A 24,923-nucleotide genomic window follows, 5' to 3' on the forward strand; every position below is an offset into this window, starting at 1 on the left:
GACTGTTTGCAGCCCTCAGCTCCCTTTGGCAGGAAGCAGCTGAGTTGCCAAGCTATCATCGCCCTCCAAATCAAAGCTTCTTTTAGTCACAGGGCCAAATTCACCCCTGCTGTCAATCGGTCCCGTTTCCAGCTCCCAACGGGATGGATTTGTTTAAGGGGAGAGCTTGTTTTTCTCTTGGGTTGTTTCATTCGGTCTCAGGTCCACGAGCAGCTTTGAAGCGATTTCTTCCCACACCAAACTCAATCCTAGGGAAGGACAGCCTGGGATGACAGGTCTGTCCCTTGGCCCCTTCAACACAGATGAGAGAAGCCACCTACCAAGACCCCACTGGGTAGAGGGATTATCCAGTTTCTTTTCTGTGGGGCTCAGCCGTGGCCTGCCTCTCCGCACTCACATATAGGCTCTGGGGACATCTCTTCCAGGACGGCACCCCTATTACAGTCCCCACCCTGCTAGCAGACCCAGTTGTACTACAGCTCAGAGCTATGAAAACATCACAGACCTCATGGGCCTCACTTGGAGTGGTTAGTCCTCACCTACTCTTCAGAGCAGACTTTCCTCCATTATCACTCTACTAGCTTGGACACGGAGCATCAGCCGAGCTGAGAAATCCTAGCCTTTGTAGCATGGCAGCCAGTGGTGCCCTGTGGGCTTTTAAGAGTGGGAAGCAGAGCAGCCCCCACCCCAGCCACTCCTTCCATCTTGGAAAGGTAAGGGAAGCATCTCATTACCCCCAAAGACTGTGTGTGTGTTTGGCGGGGGGATTATGTAGTAACGTCTTCTCAGGGGGTTCCAAGAAGCCTTCTCTCTTTCTCCTACCACTGAAGGGACCCCCCTTGGCTCTCAAAGTCCACGGCTTCTCCAGACATCAGCTCTGCTTGCTTTGCCCATGCTCAGTGAGCAGGTGCCGATCAAAGCTCCTCCCTCCACAGGGCTAAGGGGGCAGGACGCTCCTCCTCTGCCAGGCAGGACAAACAATGGGCAGTCCCATAAAATGCCAGATCTCCGACATTCCCACTAGGCCACAGCAGAGAGCGCTCCTCCAAAGCGGGCGCTACACAGCCATTCACAGGGAGGGAGTGCCCCACAATGGGGTCTGGCAGGGAAAGTGGCCCAAGGAGCTGTGATTGCATAGGCAGCTTAGAGTTCACAACGGAGAGTGGCTGAGATATCAGTGGGGGACGGGGAAGGGGTGCTGGGGCTTGAGGGGTGCAGTGGGGATATTGCACTAGCTCTTGGGCTGTAAATCTGAGCTGGGAAAGAGTGACCAGGAGGATGAGCCTTTTAACTCAGTTTCTCAGCTCTTTTATTGGACTCGGAGCCTCCCTGGGCCTGAAAGCTCCCTTTGTGTCACTCCCACCGAGCACGGCTGCCTTCTGTAAATCGTACCCCAGACAGCTGTGCTGTCGTGTAAACCTCACCCTCAGCAGCTGTCTTGGGATTAAGAAAAGGAGTACTTGTGGCACCTTAGAGACTAACCAATTTATTTGAGCATAAGCTTTCGTGAGCTGCATTCCGATGAAGTGAGCTGTAGCTCACGAAAGCTTATGCTCACATAAATTGGTTAGTCTCTAAGGTGCCACAAGTACCCCTTTTCTTTTTGCGAATACAGACTAAAACAGCTGCTACTCTGAAACCTGTCTTGGGATTGTGGAACCCCTTTGATTTAAAGACACCCCCACTTCCAGGCAGCTGTCCAGGGATTCTGTAGCTTAGACACTGTTTCCAGTACCTAACAAAGGGCCCGATCCTGCGTGATGTTGTGCTCAGTGTCAGTGGGAGCGGATAGGGCTCTGCGCCACCCAGAAGGAGCTCCACGCCTGGCAGGATCAGACCCACCGAGCATCTCACTGGGCGGATGGTCTCTCTGGGATTACCCAGGCTATGTTAAACCCGGAGTGGGATGAGGCAAAGTGGATTGGCCTGAAGTGCTTTTATGGCTTATTGTGCTGTTTCTTTGATATCACTCAGCCACAGATAATCAGAATTTGTTTACTGAGATAACTGCAGCTGTCCTAGGCTGCTTCCCCTCCCTCAGTCCCACCAAGGCTGTTCCTCTCTTCTTACAAAGGCTACACACAGTTGGGACAAGGGGGACTTCACCATTTCCTCATTCCACATATTGTAAACTCTGTGGGCTCATGGTTAGCACAAAGGACTGGGAGTCAGGATTTGGGGGTTCAAAGCCCAGCTCCGCCACTGACTCACCCTCAGATCTTGAGCAAGTCACTTGCATCAAAAATGTGGCCTCTTTCGGTGCCTCAGCTTTTGAGCGCCCAACTTGATGTGATTTGAGCCTGATTTTCAGAAGCCCTGAGCAGCTGCAGCTCCCGTTAAGGTCAATGAGAGCTGAGCTCCAGGCTCCTGCCCCTGCAGCAGCCTGTCCAATGGCAGAGACCAACTCCTCACGCGCTCGCACCCAATTGCTAAATGATGCCCTTCAGCACTGCCAGCTTCATGCCTAGGCCAGGTGGGGAGGGAGGGCTCGCTAGAGACCAGAGAGTCTCACAACAGCTCAGGGACGAGGGGTCAGAGGCAAGCAGCATCATCAAGCGTACGTGGAAGTGAAGGGGGAGTGAGCTGGATGGGGCCCTGTGCAGTTGACTTCACACAGGGTCCTCCTGGGGCTAGGCCCAAGCCTGGAGAGGGCCCAGCACAGCTTCGGTATCAGATAATATGGCTTTCCTGTTTCCATGGACACTTTTGAATGGGAGGCCACCTGGAGCAATGCTAACACCTGAGAGGCCAGGTCCTCAGACCAAGGCACTTCTCCGCTGCCCCCGCCTAATGCCAATGAACGGGTCCAGCAGCCAATGGCAGAATGTATGCGTGTAGGGAGGGGGTGAAAATCATTCTCTACTTGTCCAAGTGTTACTACAGGGCCAGGTCTCCCCCAAGCAAAACCACCCTAACAGCCTCTGCTGGCAGCGGTCGCTCCCACAACCAAGCAGTCCAGCTTGTGGCGTAGAGCAGCAGGGAGGCTCCTGACTGGTAATGGCAAAAGCCGCAGGAGGCCTGGACACCCCCGGCCGGGTCCGCATGCGACAGGCCTGCAGCAGGCTCCGGGGCAGAAAGGGGAGGGCGCGATGAAGAAGGCAGCTCTTCTATGGTCTCCAACCACCCTCCCGAGCTAACAAAGCAACTGAACAATAGCGCTGGACAGGCTGACAGACGTTGCCTTGTAAGGAAGTCTGGTTAACTCCTGGCTGGACTGAGTGAATTGGGGGGCGAGAAGGGCGGGCTGCGTAACTCACTGGACATGCACAGTCCGCCCAGCGGCCTGTTTCAGCTGTAACACTTCACCCCACAAGGGATCGGCTTGCGTGAGCCCTGGAGAAGAGCAGGGCGAGGAGGGAAGGTTATGGCCTTCGATGCCAGTGCTGCACCTAGCAGAGGAGGGGACTGGGGAATGGAAAAATAACCAAAGAGCTGGAACAGAACAAAAATCTCTTTAGAACAGAAGTGGGGGGGAATAAAGGTCCCGGCGCCGCTGGGGGAGGGGAGCCAGCTTTAATGCCTAATGCAGGATTAATCAAAAACAAGATAGAGCTAATGTAAAACAGGGCTCCAATTTCACAGTGGCTCCGGTCCATGACACAATTACAGCATCTGGCTACAGGGGCCAGAGGGAAAGAGCTCCTGATTCCTGCTAAGAGAGAGGCTGGGTGGCTGCCCCAGCAGGACAATAACTGCTGACACAGTGCTGGAGTCCCACAAGCGTCAGCACTGCAATGAAACAGCAAGCAATGCAGGCGCCATGTCCGCACCTTTCACGTCACCCCAGTGGCTGCTTTTCTTAAGGAGACACAGTCAAGGCGGGTGGGCCCAAGATTAGGGCCAAAAGTGAGAGCAGTGTCCCATTTTACAAGCCTGGCAAACAGCTGAGGTAAGGGGGAGGGGGATATTTTCTCATTCCACTTGCAGCAAGCTTTGTGGTCTCATGGGGCCACTTAATGAAAATTCTGCAGTGCCCCCAGCAGTTCCAGAAGTCTCAATAAATCCAAGCGTAATGGACGCTTGACTATATTCGTTCAGACACCAGCGGGTACAGAACCCAGGACCTTCAGCACCAGACCTCACGACATGAACTAAGGGAGCAACAGTTAGCTGTGAACAAGCAGCAGCTGGCTGTTGCCCCCCTTGTGGGACAGCCACTAGGGGGAGACATAGGCAGACATATACTTAGCCAGCATGTTACACAAGCATTTGCCCAGGACTCTACTTACCCTCTGGACTCTTTGGCGGGATTTCAGCCATTACTGGTTGCGCCTTTGATTCTGGTTGGAGATACTGACTGGTCAAGGAAGGCTCCAAATTTTCCATCTGCCTGACAGGTGGGACTGGGACCTCTGGAGACTTTGCCACTTGGATTTCTACCCGTTTGGTGGCAACATCCGGCACAGGGGCACTGGCTGTGTCGGCTCTCCGCTGGGGCAGCTCCGGGATCTTTGAGGTGGGGGCTTCCATCCTCCGGACAGCGGGCTCCTGAGGCTTGCCTATAGTGATCTCAGTCCTTCTTGGAGTGGGCTCAGGGGGTTTGTGCCCCAGCCCCTCTGCTCTCTTGAGGCCGAACCTTGATAACCCTGGAGTGGAGTTCTCCACTTGCTTGGATGAGATATCAATGGAGATTTCTGTTCTTCGTGACACAGGCTCAGGAAGTTTGGGTCCAGAGAGCTCCACCCTCCTCAGAGACGACTTAGGCGACCTTTGGCCTGGAGGGTCTGCATGTCTGGCAGGTGTGTCTGAATTCCTGGCACCGAGATCCTGGAATTTCTGTGTGGAACTGGATACAGTGGACCTGAGGAGAGGGTTCGGGGTCCGTCTTTGCGGCGTAGAAGTGTTTGGAGACTGGTCTACCTCCTCTACTTCGAAAGATCGCTTCAGAGCTGAAATACATGAACAGAATTCAGAATTTAACAACAGCATCTTCATGAGAGGATCACAGCACTTTACCAATGTTCATGAACCTTCAAGACTTCCATCCCACACTCAAGAGATGGGTAAGGAGGATCAGTACCCCTGCTGAACACGTGGGGGAACTAAGTAACAGAGAACTTATGGAACTTACCCAAAGTACCCCTATGGTACTTACACAGCGAGTCAGTGCTGGAAATAAGACTAGAATCCAGGAATCCCAATTCCCAGAAATCTAACCACAACTTGAGTATCTTTTACACCTCTAGTACAAGTTATTACCTTATTAGCATTCTCCACTCATCCTGGGGGTAATGTCTTGTCTCCTGCTTTGCACAGGTGTAAATGACTTCACAAGGTACAAGGCAGCCTGGAACCAGGTCCTAATGGGGGCCTGCTGGCTGGCTTTAGCTCAGTTACACTCCGAGTAGCCAGCCAGCGCGATTCCACCTCCAAGGACGCGGTGGTACATATACAACTTCTGAGGGTCGAGTGGGTCACTTGGAGCAAAGTAATCCAAACCCACCCTCATGAAAGTGTCCAAAACAACTGGAGAAGACCAGGAAATCCCCAATAAACATACCACTGAGAGAGAAGCTGGTTATATTTTAATAACAAGGGATCAGACTCTGAATAAATCCTCTATAACAATACTATGTATTTCTCAAGAGCCTTCTACCCAAGGATCGCAATGCGCTTTTAAAATGTTCATGAATTTAGCTTTGCCACAGCTCCTTTGGGGCAGGGAAGTGCTGGTTGGGCCTCTGGACACTATTACAGAACAAACCATGATCAGCCTCATTTTACTGATGGGGAAACTGAGATACAGTGCTGCTAAGTGATTCATCCAGCATTGCACACAGCCAGCAATAATACTCAGGAGTTCTGGTTCTCAGGCTTAGGCTTCAATGTGAGCTTAGCACCGAGTGCTTTGGTTTAATCAATAGACTGCAGAATGTCTTTACACTACTGCTTTCAGTCATTCACATACTAGACCTGAGTAATCAGCCTGTCTGAGAGGCGCTACAAAGCTGCATGTCATTGAAAGTGAAGTTTTCTGCTGTTCTTGCTGTCCCAGTCTCAAGGGGCCCACAGCATTTGCTCTGGCCCCTTTAACACATGGAGACAGTTTTCCCACTAAGAAGGCAACTCTGAAATCCCCGACCCAGGAATCTGTCTGGGGAAAGCCAATAAGTATTGCACGGCCCCAGAAACCTGAGTTTGCTGGACCTGCACTTCAGAAATCAAAGGAAGAACAGAGTATCCTAGCAGGCTGGGTCCATCCACATCAATCCATCTCTCTTCCATCAACTATTATTATAAACTCCTCCAACCTGATGATCCCCACATTAGCCCAGGGTCAGCCCCTGTCAGATCCCAGCCTGCTTCATGTCAGACTGGCCAGGTATGACTGACCCTGCCCACCCCTGGAGTTATCCCCCCGTTAAAGGAATAGGCACCTGAAGAGAAGGCATCAACTCCACAGCCCACAGGACCAACTCCAGTCCCTGAACGTCAGGCACAGGGAGCAAGAGGTGAACAGCACGTGCACAACAGGAGGGAAAGTGGGAGAGAGAGAGAAGAAATCATAGCTACTCTCAGTTACTCTGCCTCCCTGTGCTATGGTAATGTCCTAAAACCTACTTACTGCACAGCACCCTTAGCCAGGGGACCAGAGTGCACGGAAGAGAAACAAGCCCTGGCGTCTCCCCACCTGTCACACGCAACGATAGCATGGTGGGACAGGCCAAGGAGGTGTGGAGAAAGCATCAGCACCAAACCCTGCTTCCCCTCTGTGCATGAGCTCTATGGCGTTGGGACTCCACTGAAATTTGGGAGCAAAAGAGGGGGGAGTCAGCATGCAGCTGCATGATCCCTTCCAAGCCTGATGGATGCTCTGACCAGCAGTAGCTGCCTAAAGCAGCGTTAGCTCCTGCTGGGTTCTCTAGTCTAGGAGCCTACCACTGTGCAATTGCAGAGACAGGGACTAAGGGCAAGAGAACTTCAGGACAGGTCAGTGTCTTTCTAGTCAGGCAATGAGTTACGTCTACTACCTGCCAGCTCCTCCTTAGAAAACACAGGGCCAGTCTTGGAAGTAGCAGCCCTACCGTGGTGGCATAGTGAATAGGGTGGCCATCTGCCTTTCTGTAATAGGGTGGCTATTGAATGGTGCCTGCTGCCCTGCCCCCCAGATCAGGGTGCACTTACTCCCCTATCTCAACAACAATCAGGCAAAGGCCCAGGCGCTGTAATACAAATGTCCGAGTTTGGCCCATGAAGAACGACACACATGCTGCTCAGGAGCTGTCCCATATATTCCAGAAGCAGCGGTGCTTGTCCCGACTATAAGGCAAGTATTAATTCCAGAGTGGAGGAAAGCGCCTGAACCCAGAGGAGAAGGAAGAGAGGCCTGTGAACTCTCAGACCCTCTTGACACATGTATTTGTCAGAGCAGCAGCCTCCCCACTCAGAAATAGGAACCATCTGCTCCAGCTCTCTCCAGCGTACAGGGTCAGGAAAGCGTTCCACGTGGCAGGAACTCCAGCGCCACTCTGCCAGCAGATTGTAAATGCAGCTGCTAACACGCAGCCGCCCAACCATTCGTTAGTTATGCTTATGTTCAGAAGGTTCCTCCTCCCCTCGTCATGAGCTCGAGTGCTGCAAAGTACAGGCCAGCCAACTGCTGGGAAAGCGCTTGGCTGCAATATAGCATGGCGGGGGGGGGGGGGGGGCCACGGCTGTGATGGAGATTGCACCGATTTGCTGCAGCACCTCAGTCTGAGGGGTTATCCTGCAGGGAGCTGGTGGACCCCGGTACAGATTAAACAGCCATGCCCACACTTGGATCTGCTATGAGCAGAATGGGATTTGAGGCATGTGGAAGCTGCATGCTTTACCGGCATAATCTGCAGTGCCTGGGGTCACCATGAGCCCCACATTTCAGGAGTGGCTGGAGTTTTAGGGCCAATTCAAAGGGGAGTACAAGGGAGTCTGCTGATGTCACTGACATCTTCCAGGCCCCTCCAAGAGGGTTTGGATTCCCATTCTGTCATCAACACAGCCCTTACGCATCAGGTAGGCTGGGTTGGCCATGCTCAGAGGTAACATGTAAGGAGCAAGAGGAAGGGTACGTTACACGTTGGTGAGTGGCTGCACGTCTGGAAGGGGACAAGATGATGTAAATTACACCACCTTCGACTCCACGAGCAGGGCTTGCGGGACTTAGAGAAGCTATGGGCCCCCATGGTGAGGTGCTGTAGGGATTAGAACCTTCTGTTTTCATAAACAGCTTCCCAAAAGGGGGCACTATAGCATGATCATGGATGCTCAGTATTCACTTGAGTGTGGCCCCAGGGCTCTCGCTTGGATGCTTTGCACTATTACCTCACCAGGGGTATCGGGGGAGTCGCTCTCTCTGGAGATCCCTCTTTTACTCAGCAGTCCACAGGACACATTCCCCCTCCTGTGAGCCTCACTCGTGTGCACTCAACCTCCCGGAGTGGAAATGGTGGGAAGCAACAGTGGCCTGGGACCAGACTGCCACTGCAGCCTCTCCCAGTAGCCATGCAGGGGGCATCACAAGGAGGGCAGTATTCAGCAGCTGAAGAATCCACAGACACCTCTCCCCCAGCTGGAGCAGCCACGAAGGGAGAAAGGCCCATCTGGTAGTTTAAGGCACTGGACTGGGACTCAGGAGATCAGGTTCAATTCTAAAGTCTGCTACAGGCTCTATGTGTGATCGTGGGCAAGAGACAAACTCTCAGTGCCTCCATTCCCCTTGCTGCAGAACAGGAATCACGATTCTTCGACCTGGCCAACAAGCCAATTCCAAAGCTGTTGAGAGGATAAGTGCATGAAGGCCTGAGTAATACACAGACAGTGCAGCGAACGGGGCACCAGACGGACCTTGACAGATGCAGCTCTGAAGAAGCCAGGATCAAGAATTTTAGGTAGGAGCTTTGGTTATGGGGGGGGAGGGGGTGCTGAGAGAGGGAGCGTGCTGCAAGAGCTCATTAAATATCACTTTCCCCTACCCTGAAGTGATAGTTAACTATGGGCTGCTCCATTAGCATTTCTATTCCAGTAGCCCCTCCAGGCGCTGTACAAACTCAATCTAGACAGTCCCTGCCCTACCAAGCTCTCTATAGCATCACCCTGACTCTTGCATCAGTACAGCAACTCCACTGCATGCTGGGAACCCTGCTCTGTTATTTGAACATTGCACTTAACCTGCCCAGTTCATGGATTACCGCCAACTAAGATAAACAGCTGTCTGCATACTCTGTGTGCCATGCAATGAGAGACATTACTTCATGAAAGAGGTGGTGAAGTGCCTCTTCAGTTAGAACTACCACTCAGAAAGCATCAAGTCTTTATTGCTATCAAGCAGCAAATGTGCAATACGGAAGGAGGGTTTCCGAGGCACTGAGGTACAGACCACAGCATCCACATGACACCCCCAGACCAGCACCGACTCCAATCACAATCACGAAGCAGCAATACCCTGCTTTCTTCTAGCACCCTCTTACCCAGCGTGGTCAGATACCATGATGGCAGCAGGCCATGTAAATAGATGGCAAGATCAGATGAGCTAGACTGCTTCATCCACCGCTCAAATGCAGACTGTGCTGGGATGGACTACGGCAGCTGTTTAACACAACACAGCAACACTTCAGGGCATGCAGCAGAAAAGACTCATCCAACTGAATCTGCAGTGGGGACAGGAGGTGAGGTCGGCAGAATATCCTCTGCCCTGGCATTTAGCCAGGACACAATGGTTAAAGCCCTGTACCTGCACCTTCCAGACCTGCAAGCGGTCTGGTTTTACCTCTCATGGGAAAGACAACACATGCAGCAGCAGGGCGCCATCCAGCACTAGGCCGGGCACTGACTCAATACGGACCCAGAGGAAAGAGAATCATCAGGCTCATTTACACAGGGGAAATTAGGAGCAGAAAATCCTAACTAAAGCCTTGAAAGATGTCGGGATAGTTTCCCTTCATTGTGCCCACTCCTGGTTCCACTGATGAACTGGAGGGGTCTCACGGGAGCCTCTTGCTAAAATTTCCAAGCCTGTGTTCACAAGCCTGGGATTGAAACAGACTCTCAACTGCAATAAGATCACTTTTGTCACAACCATGAAAGCTGCTGCTGCCTCTGCTCCCAACTCCCCCATTGACACATGGGGTGTGGCACGCAGCCCTGTAGCACCCCAGCAGCGCCTGGCTCTCTCCCAGCACTCTTCCCATAAATGAAATAACCACTGTCTCCCACTGATGCCATTATCCAGCGCGACAGAGCAGAGCCCCACTGCTGTGCATTAGACCCCTGCCACAGGTAGGTCTTTCCATCAGCAGTCGGTGCCTTGTGACTGATCAGCTCAGCACAAGAACATTCCACCAGGGGTCTTGCAATTAAGCAGCAAGCAAACCTCAGAAGGGCTGGGAAAGGATTGTGTCAGTTTTGTATGCAGTGCTGTGAGGAAGAACACCATCTCCTAGGCTGGCAGCGTGGACTTGAGGTGAGGAACAATGGGAAGAAGCTACCGAATGTCGGGCTTCAGGGTGTAAGCTGAAGGCCTGTGGGATTCAGGAAGGCCCCTGTGGGGTTTGGCTGGAGGCATTATAGGATTTGTTGCCTAACTTTGAGGGGCAAGGGCAGTCCAGCAGAGAAGGGCTGGGAGTCAGGGGACTAGGCGCTATCTCCAGAGCACCGATTCGCTATGATCTCTCCGTGCCTCACTTATTCAAGCCATAAAGCGGAGCTAACGACATCCACCTTTGCTATAGGACCCTGAGATCTGGGAACGAAAGGGGACATGCTAGGCAGCATCTCTGAGGTATCAAGTCCAGACTACTACTGGAGGCATGATATTGGTCGGATGGACCAGCAGGGTTGGCCGTACTGGATCAGGCTATCCTCTGCCCCATTCCATACCTAAAGTGAATTATCTCTACTGGGGCAAAAGAATCCTTGTAATGCAGGCAGAGGGAAGAATTGGGAGGGATTTAATACTCCGGAGCAGCGGGTCTCAACCTTTTCAGGTTGGCAGCTCCATATTTGAAGTCAAAAATTTCCCCACCCCTCTTTTATCTCTTATAAGAGAGTGAACAATCTATCGATGGTACCAATACTAAGCCTAAATAATTAGTTTCCTGAGGCTGACAGAGAGCATTTGGCCTGTTCTCCACCAGTCGCACAGAACGTTTAGTCTTCTAAGGGCTGTAGTGCTGTGTTCGAATTCTGGGTGTTGGCTTGGCGTGGGGGTGGTGTTTAGTAGCCTGCAGCAGGATTTGCACGAGGTCAAACTAGACCATCAGTGGTCTCTCCTGGTCTTAAACTCCGACTGACTGACAAGCCAGTTCCAGCACACCAGACTCCACCCCTCTCCTCATTCAAATCCCTCTGATGAGCCACTTCTTCCAGGAAGCCCACCATAGAAAACCACATGTATTGTTAAAAAACACTGGGCCTGTTCAGTCTGGAGAAAAGAAGAAGGGGGAGCTAATAACAGTCTTCAAATCTGCAAAGGGCTGTTACAAAGAGGTGGGGCTCAATTGTTCTCAGTGTCCACTGAAGGCAGGACAAGTAGTAATGGGCTCTATTTGCAGCAAGGGAGATCTAGGTTAGAGATTAGGGAATCTTTATAAGTCCAAGAGTAATTAAGCTCTGGAACAGGCTTCCAAGGGAGACTGGAATCCCCATCATCATTTAAGACAAACCACCTGTCAGAGATGGTCTAGGTTTACTTGGTTCTGCCTCAGTGCAGGGGGCTGGACTTGCTGACATCTCAATTTCCCTTCCAGCCCTACATTTCCATGATGAGAAGATCTGTGAGATGTACAGTACTGTATAGGCCCAGGTGCATATTAGAGGTGATGCAGAGTTGCATTGCCTCAGTGGAAAATCTAGGAAGAATTCTACCAGAGGCTCCCTCATTGGTCACTCAGGGGTTGTCGTACACTTCAAGGACACTCCAGGAAAAAACAGATGGTCTGCAACTGCACCTGGCTGCTGCCCAGGAGAACGGGGAGAGGCTCTTGTGCCCTTCCTTCCTTAAGCTCCTATAGGGCAGCCAAGCAAGTGCTAGCCCCATGCTTAGCTTCGTGTGTGCGCGCTTTCAGGCAGACTCGGTCTTGCTAGCTAGGTCTTGTGAGCCACCACCACCAAGCGCATTGCTGGTGAGCAGCAGCTAATTCTTGACGAAATCAGCAATGTCCTATTCATAACCGTAATTAAAAATAAAGGTCCAGACTCAAAAGCTTTTCCAAACTGTCCAAAGCCTTCAAGTCTCCAGTGCTGGGCTGGAGAACCCAAGGGCATCAGCTTTTCTACCATTTTCTTTCCTGCTTTGTGCCTCTTTAATGATTAACTCCTTTTTCCCCTAATCTCTATTTTAAAAAAGTTTGATTCAGGTCATTAACCTGCTAAACCCAGGGTTGTGAGTTCAATCCTTGAGGGGGCCATTTAGGGATCTGGGGCAAAAATTGAGGATTGGTCCTGCTTTGAGCAGGGGGTTGGACTAGATGACCTCCTGAGGTCCCTTCCAACCCTGATATTCTATGATTATTCTATGATTCTATGAGTTTTGGATAAAGGTACAACAGAGAATGGGAAAGGAGAAAGTAGGATTCAAATCTGAACTGCTCCCTCCACCATTCTCTCTACACAAGACAGCTGTGGGGGTAGGATGGAAGTAGGTCAGATGAGGACACAATCATTACCCGCTGCCACTGTTGTGACAGACAGTACCGCAGTTCTGTGAGCTGGGGGTTTTAAACCTTGCTCATCACTATGATGTCTGAGTGCTTCAACCTCTATCTTATTCCCTTGGACCAAGCGGCCTACTCATGTAAAGATAGATGTGTCTGGAAGATCATACATTCCAAGGTAAATAATGTTCTCCCAACGAATGTGATAGCAAAGGAAATGGCAACATTTTGATGAGTACTGGAAAGTTTCTTTATTTAGGCAATACTCCATTTGTGGATCTCACTCTGTGAGCAGGCTGCAAGATTTACGTTCCTTTTCTGGTAACGTGCTGTCTATGCAAACAGCACCACCAACCACCATTTCCTAGCCCACGGAAGTGTATTGTGAAGCTGACTCAATGTTTCAGCAGAGTTTAGTCTGCACGAAAAATCACCAGCACCGCAGGAATTAAAGATTCTGGAATCAGAATTTCACTGGCTACTTAGCTGTTGACCAGCACAGCCAAAGAGAGGCTGCGGTGCAATTATGCTAGTTCTGCAATGCTGACAGAAGGATTCAATAGAGTTTGTCAAACTCACCAGATTAGGATTTGGGACAAGGCACGTGGGATATACTCTAGTTTCCCAGAGACATCAAAGGGAGTTCCACAAGCAAGTAGAGGGGAACACGGCCTGATAACTACTGGGGGATGTTCTCTGGCCTGTGATATGCAGGAGGTCAGAGTAGATGATAACAATAGTCTATTCTGGCCTTGAAAAAATCTCTGAACTTGCAACTTTCCCTCAGGTGAGTAATCCCATGGAAGTACTTAGGTGAGGAGGAACAAACAACCTGTGTGACTAAGGGCTATAGGTTCAGACCTATAGGGCTCAATGCTCCAATGTTCTGACTGTTTGAGCCATGATCCAGCAAAGCATATGCCAAAATCAGCCCTTCCAATGGCATCACTCATGCACTTCAGTGTTCTGCTGGATCGGGGCCTGAGTGCTCAGTTTGTTGCAGGACCCAGTTGATATGTGCAGTCCTAAGGGGTGATTTACAGACTCATTTTTCTGTACCATAAACCTCCCTGAAAGTTTCTGGAAACCAGAAAGAACCTACCCCATTAAACCAAGATCAGACCAAGGGGGAGGGGGTTAGGCAGATAGTGGTCTGAAAAGGCCAGCTGAATGTAACAGAAAACAAAAAGAAAAGGAGTACTTGTGGCACCTTACAGACTAACAAATTTATTTGTTTTCTTATGCTCAATCACTCTTCTATAGCTCTTTTGGACCAGCCTGTAGAACCTCACAGCCCAACCACAGAATTCCACAGGATGGCTCAGAATTCCTACATGGCCCAATTCAAGTCCACCCAAGTCAATGGGCGACTTCCTGCTGACCTCACTGGGCTCTGAAGCAGGCCCACAGAAAGGATTCAACAGGCTTCGAGAGATGTTTCTCTAGAACTCCATTGGTTTCATCCGTATTAATCACCGCAAGCCTCTTCCATAAAGAGGAGCAGGAACACCGGGTCGCGAAAGCAGCGAGCTGGTTGGTCCAATCAAAGAGGTTTTCAGACCAGCCCAGGAATGCAGAAGACGGCTCCAAAGATACAGAACAAACTGTGCTGGGCAGCCAGCTACAGACTGCTGAGCAGCGCAGGAGGGACCCACCCCAACTCCACTTTAGTCTTGGGCAGGGCAAGTATTCCATGTTCCTGGGGTGAAGGAAGGAAAATGGCTGTGACAAATGGGCCTTGCATTTCTGCCCTGCAAGCAGAAGCACGTTCCTTTGAGCAGAGCATGCTTCTAAAGCATCCTGGGGCTCAAGATCACCTTGGCTTTATGACTGCGTTAGCCCATTGCTCAAACTTTCACCTTCTCAGCTTCCCTGATGCTTTGCTTGCCTCTTGTTCTAGCTCTTTCCTGCTCAGCGTCACCACGCCCCTGCACACAGCAGCTGAGCAAAGAAAAGGGCAAGAGAGAGAGTGTGGAAAAAAAGACCTGAGGAAGCAAAACAATCCCAGAAAAAACAAAAACAAAAAAACCCATCAACATTGGAGAGTTTAAAAATAGCCTGCACAGCCCGGAGCCAAGAGAAGGGAAGTAAACAGTCCAAAGGACCCGCCTCCTGGCTTCCTGCAGGGAAGTTGGCTTACTAATTAAAACAATAATAGCCAAATAAAGGCCAATGCCGCAGATCAGCCTTGCAGGCAGGCCCTGTGTGTTAGTCCTCCTGGGTGCCTCGCACAACACCATACCAAAGGGGCTGCGTCTACAGATGCATTGCACAGTTCTCCCACCACTGCATGGCTAATACTTACAGGGCCAGATTTTTAGAGGCATTTAGGCACTTAACTCCCCTTTAAAATCTGGTCCTTTGCCCCTATGTAGCCCCCCAAGTCCTTCATTTCCCAAGACATGGATTCATTTATATGTGGCCTAATAGCAGCACATTCCACCAACCCAAATTCCTGCCTTTCCCCTGCAGCTTCCATTGTATTTTTCTTCCCTACCTGTGACAGGGCAGAAACCTCCCTGCTCCAACCTGCACTGCAAATCAATCATCAACAGCACTGACCTCTCAGGAGCACATATTCTGCACTTATTCCACAAAGGGACTCACCCTGAAGACCTTAGGCAGTTTCCACAATATCACTGTGTGTTAAACTGCCACCATGTTCTGCCCCAGAGGTGGCTGCATTTTAGTGCTGGGTGAATTATTTATGTCTGTATGCATTTTGTAAAGCCTCTGGCATGAAAGACACTTGTAAATGTACATTATTGCTGTTACCTGTGCAGGATGCAGTGTGCTATTGTATGATGACTGGCTGCCTTGTGCTCACTCTCTCTAAAAAGGACAGCATGTCCATGATAGTATGAAGAGACAATAGAATCTCTTTCTCCCCCTTCTCCCCTGAAAAGCTGTCTGTGTTTGTGTTGACAATGCAACATCTGCATAAGGCCAAGCAACATTCAGCCACGAAAAAGGTGTTTGTTTTCTGGTGTGTTTTTGTTTACCCGGTTTAAAAGATAACATGAGCAGCTCCAGCTCTGCCTAAGTGTTGGATTCTGCCCTGTGTATCATCAGTCCTGGAGAGGCTTCAGCAGAAAATTCTTCTAGGAGCACCAACTGCCGTGCACATTGGCATGCCCTTTGCAATACCCTTGGAGGGGATCCATCTTGATCCCCCATCTGGGCTTGGCTAGCGAAGCTGTCCTGTGCAGAGGGGGAAGGGAGCAGATCTGAAACCTCACCCTACCGTCCCAGCCCCAACTCAGGGACTGGCTTTGTGAGGGTAACTGGGTGGTCAGAGCTTAAACAATCATGATACTGAAAAAAAAAAGAAACAATCCCCCCAGTGTGGATTCCCGGGGGAAAAGCAGCCCTCTCTCCAAAAGCGGCAAAGAGTCCTGTGGCACCTTTCAGACTAACAGACGTATTCACCCACAAAAGCTTGTGCTCCAATACCCACTTCATCAGATGCATGTCTCTCTCCAAGGCACCTTGCTGTAATCAGCGTAGTTTACAACACACAAATGCAGCAACTCTTTGCTCCTACAAGGAAACTCGTGTTCAAACAGAAAGTCGGGGCACAGCTTCCTTTAATACAGTAAATGGTAACGTTTGTGTATGTATGTGTTACTTGGTCCTTGGAAAATGCTTTGAAATATGTACAGGAACAGATTTGTATTGTGGGTTTCATAATTTCCCTTCACTGCTAATGCTCTCTCCCACCAAAAAAATCCTTCTGTAAAACCCACTTCCCCCACAAAGCCTTCCGACCTGGCGGTTCTCAGCTTTAATCACTCCACATCCCATCTCGATGGAACTGTTGTCTGTGTTTCTCTGATCTCTACTAAGGCCTGATCCTGCAAACACCAGTGAATGTAGAGAAGTGTCACTACAGAATCTGATTCTGCCACCTACACTTGCGCTGTGCGGCTCCTGTAAGCATCGTGCCCAGTAACGTGAGTTGGCAGGACCGGGCCCTGCGATTGTGAGTACGTTGGCACAGGAAACTTGTCTTGCTCTATGACCGTGCATCACGGTAACTGTGCACACTGCAACCTAAGTGATGAACAATCATTTTTGTGCATCTCCCAGACCATCTGCCTCTCCCACTGCTGCATGGAGGTCATCGTAACGCTGACTTTGCGACAACTCAGGCATGCCTGTCATCACACACTATGGAATCACAAGCTAAGAATTAGGATCTTCCCATGAGGGTCACACAGAGAGGGAAGTAGGGCTGAGCCACAAAGCTCTGAGAAAATCCCACTCATTTACAAAACAGACAAATCATCAAAAAACAAAGTCGGGGGCAAAGCCCAGGGCTGTATGCATGAAAGTGCCTTTCTTCCAGAGTGAAAGATTCTCTCTGGAGCATGATCCAAACTCACTGAAGTAGACGGAAAGATTCCCATTGACATCATTGGGCTCGTTGGCCCCTGCCCTCCCCGCCAAGCTTCCTGCCCCTTGCCTGCAATACAAATCTTTGCTGGGTTTTCATTAGAGAGCTTCCTGCTCATCTGTTTTCTGCTACGTGAAATAATGTCCGACATCAAACACCCCGTTTTAGATGTGGGGATAAAAAAAATCTCTGGATGACACCTGTGAATTGGGGAGGCTAACATGTGTGGACATGTTGTAAACAAAAAGACACCAAGTCCCAGCCAAGGTGATGCCGTGGACAAGGAAACCTCTGTTTACAAAGCACTGAAGGAGACCAAAGGAAACAAACAGAAAGGGATGCCGTTTCCTACAGGACCTATGCTAACTGCTTTGCAACCTGGCTCAGGCTCTGCAGAGACTGAAGAACTGAAAGGAGAGGCGGCTGCTTCCCACTAAACATCCCGCACTTGATTTCTGTAGCCTCAGAGTTATGTTTGTTTGCTTGCTTAAGCACTGAAAGCTCTCATTGCATTTTTAGACACACGAGACTCTTATGGGAATAAGCCAGAGCCAGTTAAACTGTTTATTTCAGAATATACAACGGTATTATTCCAAAACATTGATTTTCTTTAAAGGGCTACCAGATGGTGAGCTGGGGTTCCCAGGGAGGGTGAGCCATAGAACTGAGGTCCTACCCATTCACGGTCATTAAATATCCCAGGACACTTGTCACCAGACTGGCAGGATGTTAGCACCAGTTTTCTGGCCATATTTCAGCTTGAATAATTACATTCTTACACTTCACTGACCCCTCTACATTCAAATGGATATGACATGACAGGTGAAGTAAAAGGCTATGGAAAGAGCTTTTGGAATATTAGATATGTTAATAATGTGCATGCAGGTCATTCACAGCTCCCCTCCAACAATACTGTGAGTTATATTTGTGTGATGGCTGCCATCTTGGTAGACAGCCCAGGGACTGAACTGGGGACTTCCAGAGCTAAAAGTGTAAACTGCTACAGCTTGAGCTAAGCTCCCTAGAGGGTGCTATAACAAAGTCACAGCTTTTGTGGCTGGGACATAGAAGGGAACCTGGAACAGATACTCACCAGTGAGTTACGCTTGTATGTGCCAAGAAGAGCACAGAACATCTAGTTTGGACTTGACACGCACTCTAAAAAACAATGAGTTATAAATGGTTGATGGTCACCATAACACTTAGGTATGCTGCTTTGCAAACGTTCACTGACTGATCCTCAAAGCACCCCCAGGAGATATTCTGATTCTCAATTTACAGACAGGGAAATGGAGACAGAGGAGTTCAGCAACTTTCCCAAAGCGACTGAGTGAATCAGCATAAGAAACAAGAACAGAACTCTGAAATTCCTGGATCCTTCTCTTGGGCTTGGATCAGGAGACCACATCATTATCCTGCCCAGCCAGCCTTGCTGCGACACGTCCATATGATACAAGGGCTTGGTGTGGTAGAATAGCATCAAGCAGCGTGTGTTTGGGATGGTCACATTACTCTCAGGACTTGTCCGTACAGCAAGCTATTGGCAGAAAATCACACTATGAATCAACAGGGCGTCAGCTTGCCACCAAGCAACGTCCCGTCTGGACATTATGCAGTAGTCACTTGCTGTGCAGCCAAGCCCTCCGTTAGAGTACACACTTCATAATGCCTTTTACCGAGTGTCCAAACAGAGCTGAAATGGCTTCAGTGTAGTTCCCAGGCTGATACACGGGTTATATACAACAGTTTAAGGTGATGGACTGATTAACATTAGGACCGCTGTAAAGTGAGGGTCGGTGACAGCATGTAAACAGAAAAAGACAAAACGTAGCGGTAAATGAAATCGCAGAAATCTCATCTAAACCAAACATCTCTAAGCAACATTCCACATGTGTTCATTTAAATTATGATGATTACCTGTAATAGCCCGTGCGGTACACTCAGCCATTAGGAACCATTGCATCATTGTACCAGATGCCTATTTGAATGTGGAAAAGCAGAGGACTAATTATGTTCAAGTATTAAGAACAGCAACAAACGGCTCCCAGATTAAGTCAAATTCAGATCTTGTCTCTTACTGTACTGGATAGATAAAAAGGCTTTGGGCTCGATTCTCATCTTGGGAAAGTCATTTCACCAGGGCAAAATGCTACCAAATAAGAATGGGAGCACTTTACACCTATTTTGTACTGGTGTAAGACAACGGAAAAAATCAGCCCCTTGGATTTTATTCCCAGCTTTGACATCAACTTGCTGGGGGACCTTGGTCAAGTCATTTCCCTTATCCATGCCTCAGTTTCCCCATCAGTACAATGGAATTGCGATATTTCCCTCCCTCACAGAAAGGTTGTGAGGCTTAGTTCACTAATGTGCTTTGAGATCCTTGGATTGACGGTACTAAAGATCTGCACAGTTATATCTGCACCCTTCTCCCTGCAGCAGAAAATACCATGATTGTGCTGCAGATTTTTTTTATTTTGTTTCTTCATTGGGGACAATGCTGTTTTTCCAGAGATTATTTTTTTAACCTCACCTGTGTCTTTAAACTATAGTCAGAAGGTCACCTGCATCGTGACCACTGTTGTGCATCAAGCAAACAGCATCAACTCGTATTTTGGCAAGGCAGTGCTGGGCACATGTGGGGAAACAGCCACAAAGGCTTGAGAGCAACCATTGCTCTGGACTGTCCAGCAAGGCTGAGGCTACGTCTACCTTACCGCTTCCGTTGGTATAATTTAGGTCGCTCAGGGGTGCCAATAAGCCACTCCCCTGAGCAACATAAGTTACACCGACCTAAACACCAGTGTGGGCAGCGTTATGTCAGTGGGCGAGTTTCTCCCACCGACATAGCTAACGCCGTTTGTTGGGGGTCAATTAATTAAGTGAACGGGAGAGCTCTCTCCTACCGGCTCAGAGCAGCTACACTGGAGAGCTTACAGCGGTGCATCTGCACCAATGCTGTACGCTCTTGAGTGTAGCCATAGCCTGTCTCTCTTGTCTAACGAAGCTAAAGGTCCCCTGTCACATCAGAGGCAGTCTCTGCTGACAGATGCCATCTCTGATGCGAGTCACATATCCTGAGGGGAAGGCGTGGGTGCAAAAGAAATGTCAAGACCACTTATGGTAGGTGGCTGATCATGGAGCGACAGGGGATTAATGTCAGGTTCTGGAAAGGAGATTTCATCACCCTCAATAGTTTAAATTACTAAATCTTTGTTTGACAACGTGTCCTAACAGGCAGAAGTGCCACCAAGCAGCTTTGAGCAAGCTTGGGAAGAGGGAGGGTTTAACAGATCTGTCTGGAGCCAAATACAGCGCGGACAGGAGCTGTACAAGTTCCTCCACCACACAGTTCTGCTGGTGCCCTTTGAGCTTCTGGCTATTCCGATCCTGGGGACCCCACCCACACGCATAGAGCTCTGCCACTGCCCCTCAGTCCTGGCCTGAGGACCCCCACAGCTTTGCCAATGCCCCCTAATCTTGCCCTGCTGTACCTTATCCTATTCCAGGCCTAATCTGCTTCTGGGCAATATGAGCCAATCCTGCAGAATCAACTAGTATTTTTGTGACATAGGCAAGTGTCCCATAGGGACTCTAATGAGACCGCCAAACTCATCTCACTGGTGAGCTCCAGTCTGGAGAAGAGGTGAAGGTTCAGATCAACTGCAGTGAAAGAGGAGACAACTGGGGAAAGCCTGTCAGCATCTTTAACAGCCTCCCCACACTGACTCCACAGGAAGCCATGCTCTTCAGAGGCAGCTTGTTCCCAGCAGCCGTGACATGTACACAAGCCTCCCAGAATTTGACAGCACTATAAACACACCATCATGCCGCTCTCCTTAAACAACAACCCAGGAAACCAAGGAGGGAGGAAGGGGGAAAGAAGAGCGAAAGCAACCGACTGGCCAATCAGTCACTCTTAATATCCACAGCAGCACTGGCTTCTATAGGGCAGGGAAAAGACCAGCGCTGCAAGAAGGCAGCTGCTGCCAAGAAGTACTGGGAGAGATTCTTTCCCTTTCTCTCTCCTCCCAACCCTCGTCCCTTTCCCATTTCCCCTCCCTGGGACAGTACTGCTTGAAACATCTCATGAACTAAATCCAAGATCTAAAATGGCCCTTCTCCCTTGTTCAAAATTTACTTTTCCGTTAGCAATTAAAATAAATATATACAAGCGATGGGCTCCCAGCAGGAAATTCTGATACTTGCAACAATCTCTTTCTCCAGTGGTAGTTTCTCTCTCAAATGATCTTTGCAGTTTTCATCTGGTTTGCCTTCTCCATTTTTGCGAGCCCTCGCTATGCCTCCCCGGTGGCTGGATCAGGCTGGACGCTGCGCAAGTCACCAGGATCAAGGAGTGATGTAACCATGGTGGCTACTCAAGTTAATATTTTCTGTGCAAACGGAGGTGGTGCTTATCCATCACTCTGTTGGTTGCATGGTAGATGCTCCCCCAATGCCCCTTGCCCTGGAATTTAGATGCCACCAGGCCTGATTTCCCAGAATCTGTAATGCTCTTTCTGAATTTCGCCAAAGGGGTCTTTTGGTTTATTGCCATATCCCTGTCACATGGAAAAGGGACCAAGCTGCAAAATCTGGATTCCAAGCCCCTCTCTCCCACCAGCTTCAGTGGCATTTGGATCATTATTACAGATTGAGGCCAGTTTGGAACTAGAGGGTCAGACTCAAAACACTATAAAAGAGAAGGGGGCAGTTTCAGATTTGCAGCCTGGGTATCAGCCCATCTCCAGCATTATCACCTGGGACAGGGGTTGTAATGACCCATTTGCCAGAAATCCATGTCCCTCACTCCTCCGCCTGAGCCAATGGTGTCTGCACCGGCAAGGGGAGCAGAGGTAGAGCCATCTGGAAACATGGAGACAGAACTCCTCTCCCATCTTGAGGGTGGTCCCTGTAGGTCAGGTTTCAGACACGTTGGCAGGGCTGGGTGTGCGGTGGAGGACACTTCTCTTCCCCGTTCTCTTTGGTCTTACCTCGAGCTGTAGCTGCCTCTCCACTGCATTACTACCTCAAGCATCAGCACTCAAGCTTCAACCCATATGCCCCCAAGAGGCCTGCTATTTAGAGTTTAAAGCGCAACTTAACATGAGCTAGAGATTTCTGTGTGTGGAAAGGAGTCAGGTCGGGGCAGCATCCAAGTTAAACCGCAAGCTAGCACTGCAGTGAAGACAAGCCCTTACAGAAAAATAAATTAAGAGCAGAAAAGGAAATGTTCTCTCTCCATGTTGAAGAGGAAGGTTGCCTTAGTAAGTATAGTTAGCGGTCAATGGGAGCTTTGGTCCAGTGGAGCCCAGGACACCCAGAACTCATTGCACGTACTGCTGTGACAATCAGTGTTGAGCTCTGGCCAATGACTTTGGAAAAGTAATCACAGCGAAAGTCTGAGTCACAGCTGCGAAGCACTGAGAGCTTTCATTAACCCAGGGGCAGCTTTTCGGACCACGTCAGAGATAACAATAAACCTCTTCCTTGCCCAAGGTCCCTTTCCTCTTCCTCAGTGCTGTCCTTCACGTACAAAGGAAGGAAAACGGGAGTGCTAGAGTGCGCTGGTGAAAGACAACCGCAGAGCAACCAGACCCTAAACTCTGCTGGCATCTGCCCGGGGGTGGAGATGTGGCTGAGGCAGGGGAGCTAATGGGACGCAGCGATTGTGAAAGGAAAGGGGGCAGACACGCAGCGCAGCAGCATGTCCCAGCGCTGAGCGGGAGGATGAGGCACAACAGCTCAGGGTACGGTGACCAGATGTCCCGATTTTATAGGGACAGTCCTGATATTTGGGGCTTTTTCTTATATTGGCTCCTATTACCCTCCACCCCGTCCCAATTTTTCCACACTTGCTGTCTGGTCACCCTAGCTCAGAGACAAAACCAGCCAGGCCTAGGCCTTTCTACCAACACTGTCCCCACTATCAGCAACATGAATGCTCTCCCACTGAGAAATGGACATGGGCCCATCAACTCTTTTTACACGACACCAGCAGCCAAGAGGCTGGGCTCGATCTGAACTCGGAAGCAAAAGGATCCACAGCCCATTACCCATCCCCGCCTTGCCCCTTGATCCTCATCTCTCTAACAGTGGAAAAAGAGCTGTCAGGGGTTTGCTCCTGCAGGAAGAGGAGGGTGGGGACAGAGGTGATGGGAGTGGGAGGGAGGGAAAGCACAGCTGATAGCTGTAGGGCTGGGCCAGCTGCAAGCGCCCTGTCTCCTCATTTAAATAGTAAAGCTAGTCATGTAAATATTTGGAGTGATGCTGGGATCTGAGGTCTCCATTATTGTCTCTGAATTTACAGTGTGTCCTGAACTCAGGGTTTGGCTGCTGCTGCTGCCCTCGTTCCCACTCCCATGAAAACATGCCATGTACCCTATGGGGGGCAGAAGGGGAACCAGAGAATAAATAAAGGGAAGCAGGAAAGCAGAGCCCAGATGACACAGCCAGGCCAGGCCACACCACACCAAGGCTTCACATCCCTTTAACAATGCGATTTTGCAGACACTTGCCAGGCTGAAAGGAGTAGCGGGTCCTAGCCTGGGACAGGATAAAACAAGCTGCTTCCACCGCACTCTACCCACAAGGGGGTCTGGAGGTCAAATAAGCCACCTAAGGGCAAAGAGCAGATAATAAAATGGAAGAGCAGAATTCTGAGGGTAGCATACCAGGCCAGCCTTGGGGGGACTCCAAATGATGGGCCGCAGGGGCCTCAGACGGCAGGTGGCACTCACAGTGCAGGCTCCAAAGATGCTCCTCTCTTCTGGCCTTGGTCCATTTGCATTGGCCAAGCACCTGCACATTCTGCAGCCATAGGCCCTTTCCCATCCCCCACAATCCTTCAACTGTACTAGTGCAAAGCCGTTCTTAGAGTTCTCCCATTGCTGACCTCACCCAAAGGTGCTAGTATTTTGCCACGTCTGCAGCACTGGAAGCTCCGGGGCCTAGCATGGTGCCACAGAACAATCTGTGCTTTGTGGCGTAGACTGTTAGGCCCCAGGGGAAGCAGCCGGGCTCCTCACTGCATAGGCTGCCACAACCAGAGACCCTTGGACAGTCCCACTTCCTAACGAGGGACAAGGTCGGGGCTGTCACCAGAGTCTAGCTCACACAGGCACAGAAACCCTTTTCTTTCCTCCTCCCCTCCCGCAACTTACTTATTCCATTACTTTACACACGGAAAAATTCCAGCCACCTGCATGCCCAGCACGATTACAGTCACCTGTGCCACCCCAGCTGCTATGACTATTACTAGAGACTGAAGTCCATAGGCTACGGTAAGTGACCAGCTGCTTCCACATCTGTCGGAGACTAGAGGTTGGCAAACTAACCATAACAGAGTAAGAAAAGCCATGAGACCCTTACCCAAAACTCAAACCAAACCTGAGCAGAGCCTCTTGTGAGATGCAGAAAGGTACCCTCCCTGCCCTCACAGACACCTCTGCTGCCCTTGATGCCAGCTGGAAGCAGAACTGCTGAAGTATCATGACAGATGGTTTCTGTGGTAATTCTGGCCTAATCAGAGGCAGACAGTGCTGGAAATCTGATGAGAAAGGCTGTTCTTAGGAACATTCTAACCATGGTACGCCCATAATTCGAATACTGCATGCAAATCTGCTCATCCCAGCTCAAAAAAGATATATTAGGATAGGGAAAGGTACAGAGAAGGGCAACAAAAATGATTAAGGGTATGGAACAGCTTCCATATGAAGAGAGATTTAAAAGATTGGGACTTTTCAGCTTGGAAAAGAGACTACTAAGAGGAGGATGGCAAGAGGATGGCAAGAGGTCAATAAAACCATGAATGTTGGGGAGAAAGTGAGTAAGGAAGTGTTATTTACTCCCTCACATAACACAAGAACCAGGGGTCACCCAATGAAATTAAGAGGCAA

General features: G+C 49.9%; 1 protein-coding gene across 4 annotated transcripts in view; it reads right to left on the reverse strand.

The window, feature by feature from the left end:
• SEPTIN9 (septin 9) overlaps positions 1–24,923 on the reverse strand; it is a 262,067-nt gene that overhangs the window by 111,767 nt on the left and 125,377 nt on the right. For all 4 annotated transcript variants that reach the window (XM_048817769.2, XM_048817771.2, XM_048817772.2 and 1 more), the window contains one exon: positions 4,230–4,889. In XM_048817769.2, coding sequence (XP_048673726.1) covers positions 4,230–4,889 — 660 coding nt within the window. The remainder of the gene's footprint in view (positions 1–4,229; positions 4,890–24,923) is intronic.

The sequence above is a fragment of the Caretta caretta genome, chromosome 14 (genome assembly GCF_965140235.1).
Source record: "Caretta caretta isolate rCarCar2 chromosome 14, rCarCar1.hap1, whole genome shotgun sequence".
Taxonomy (NCBI): Eukaryota; Metazoa; Chordata; order Testudines; family Cheloniidae; genus Caretta; species Caretta caretta.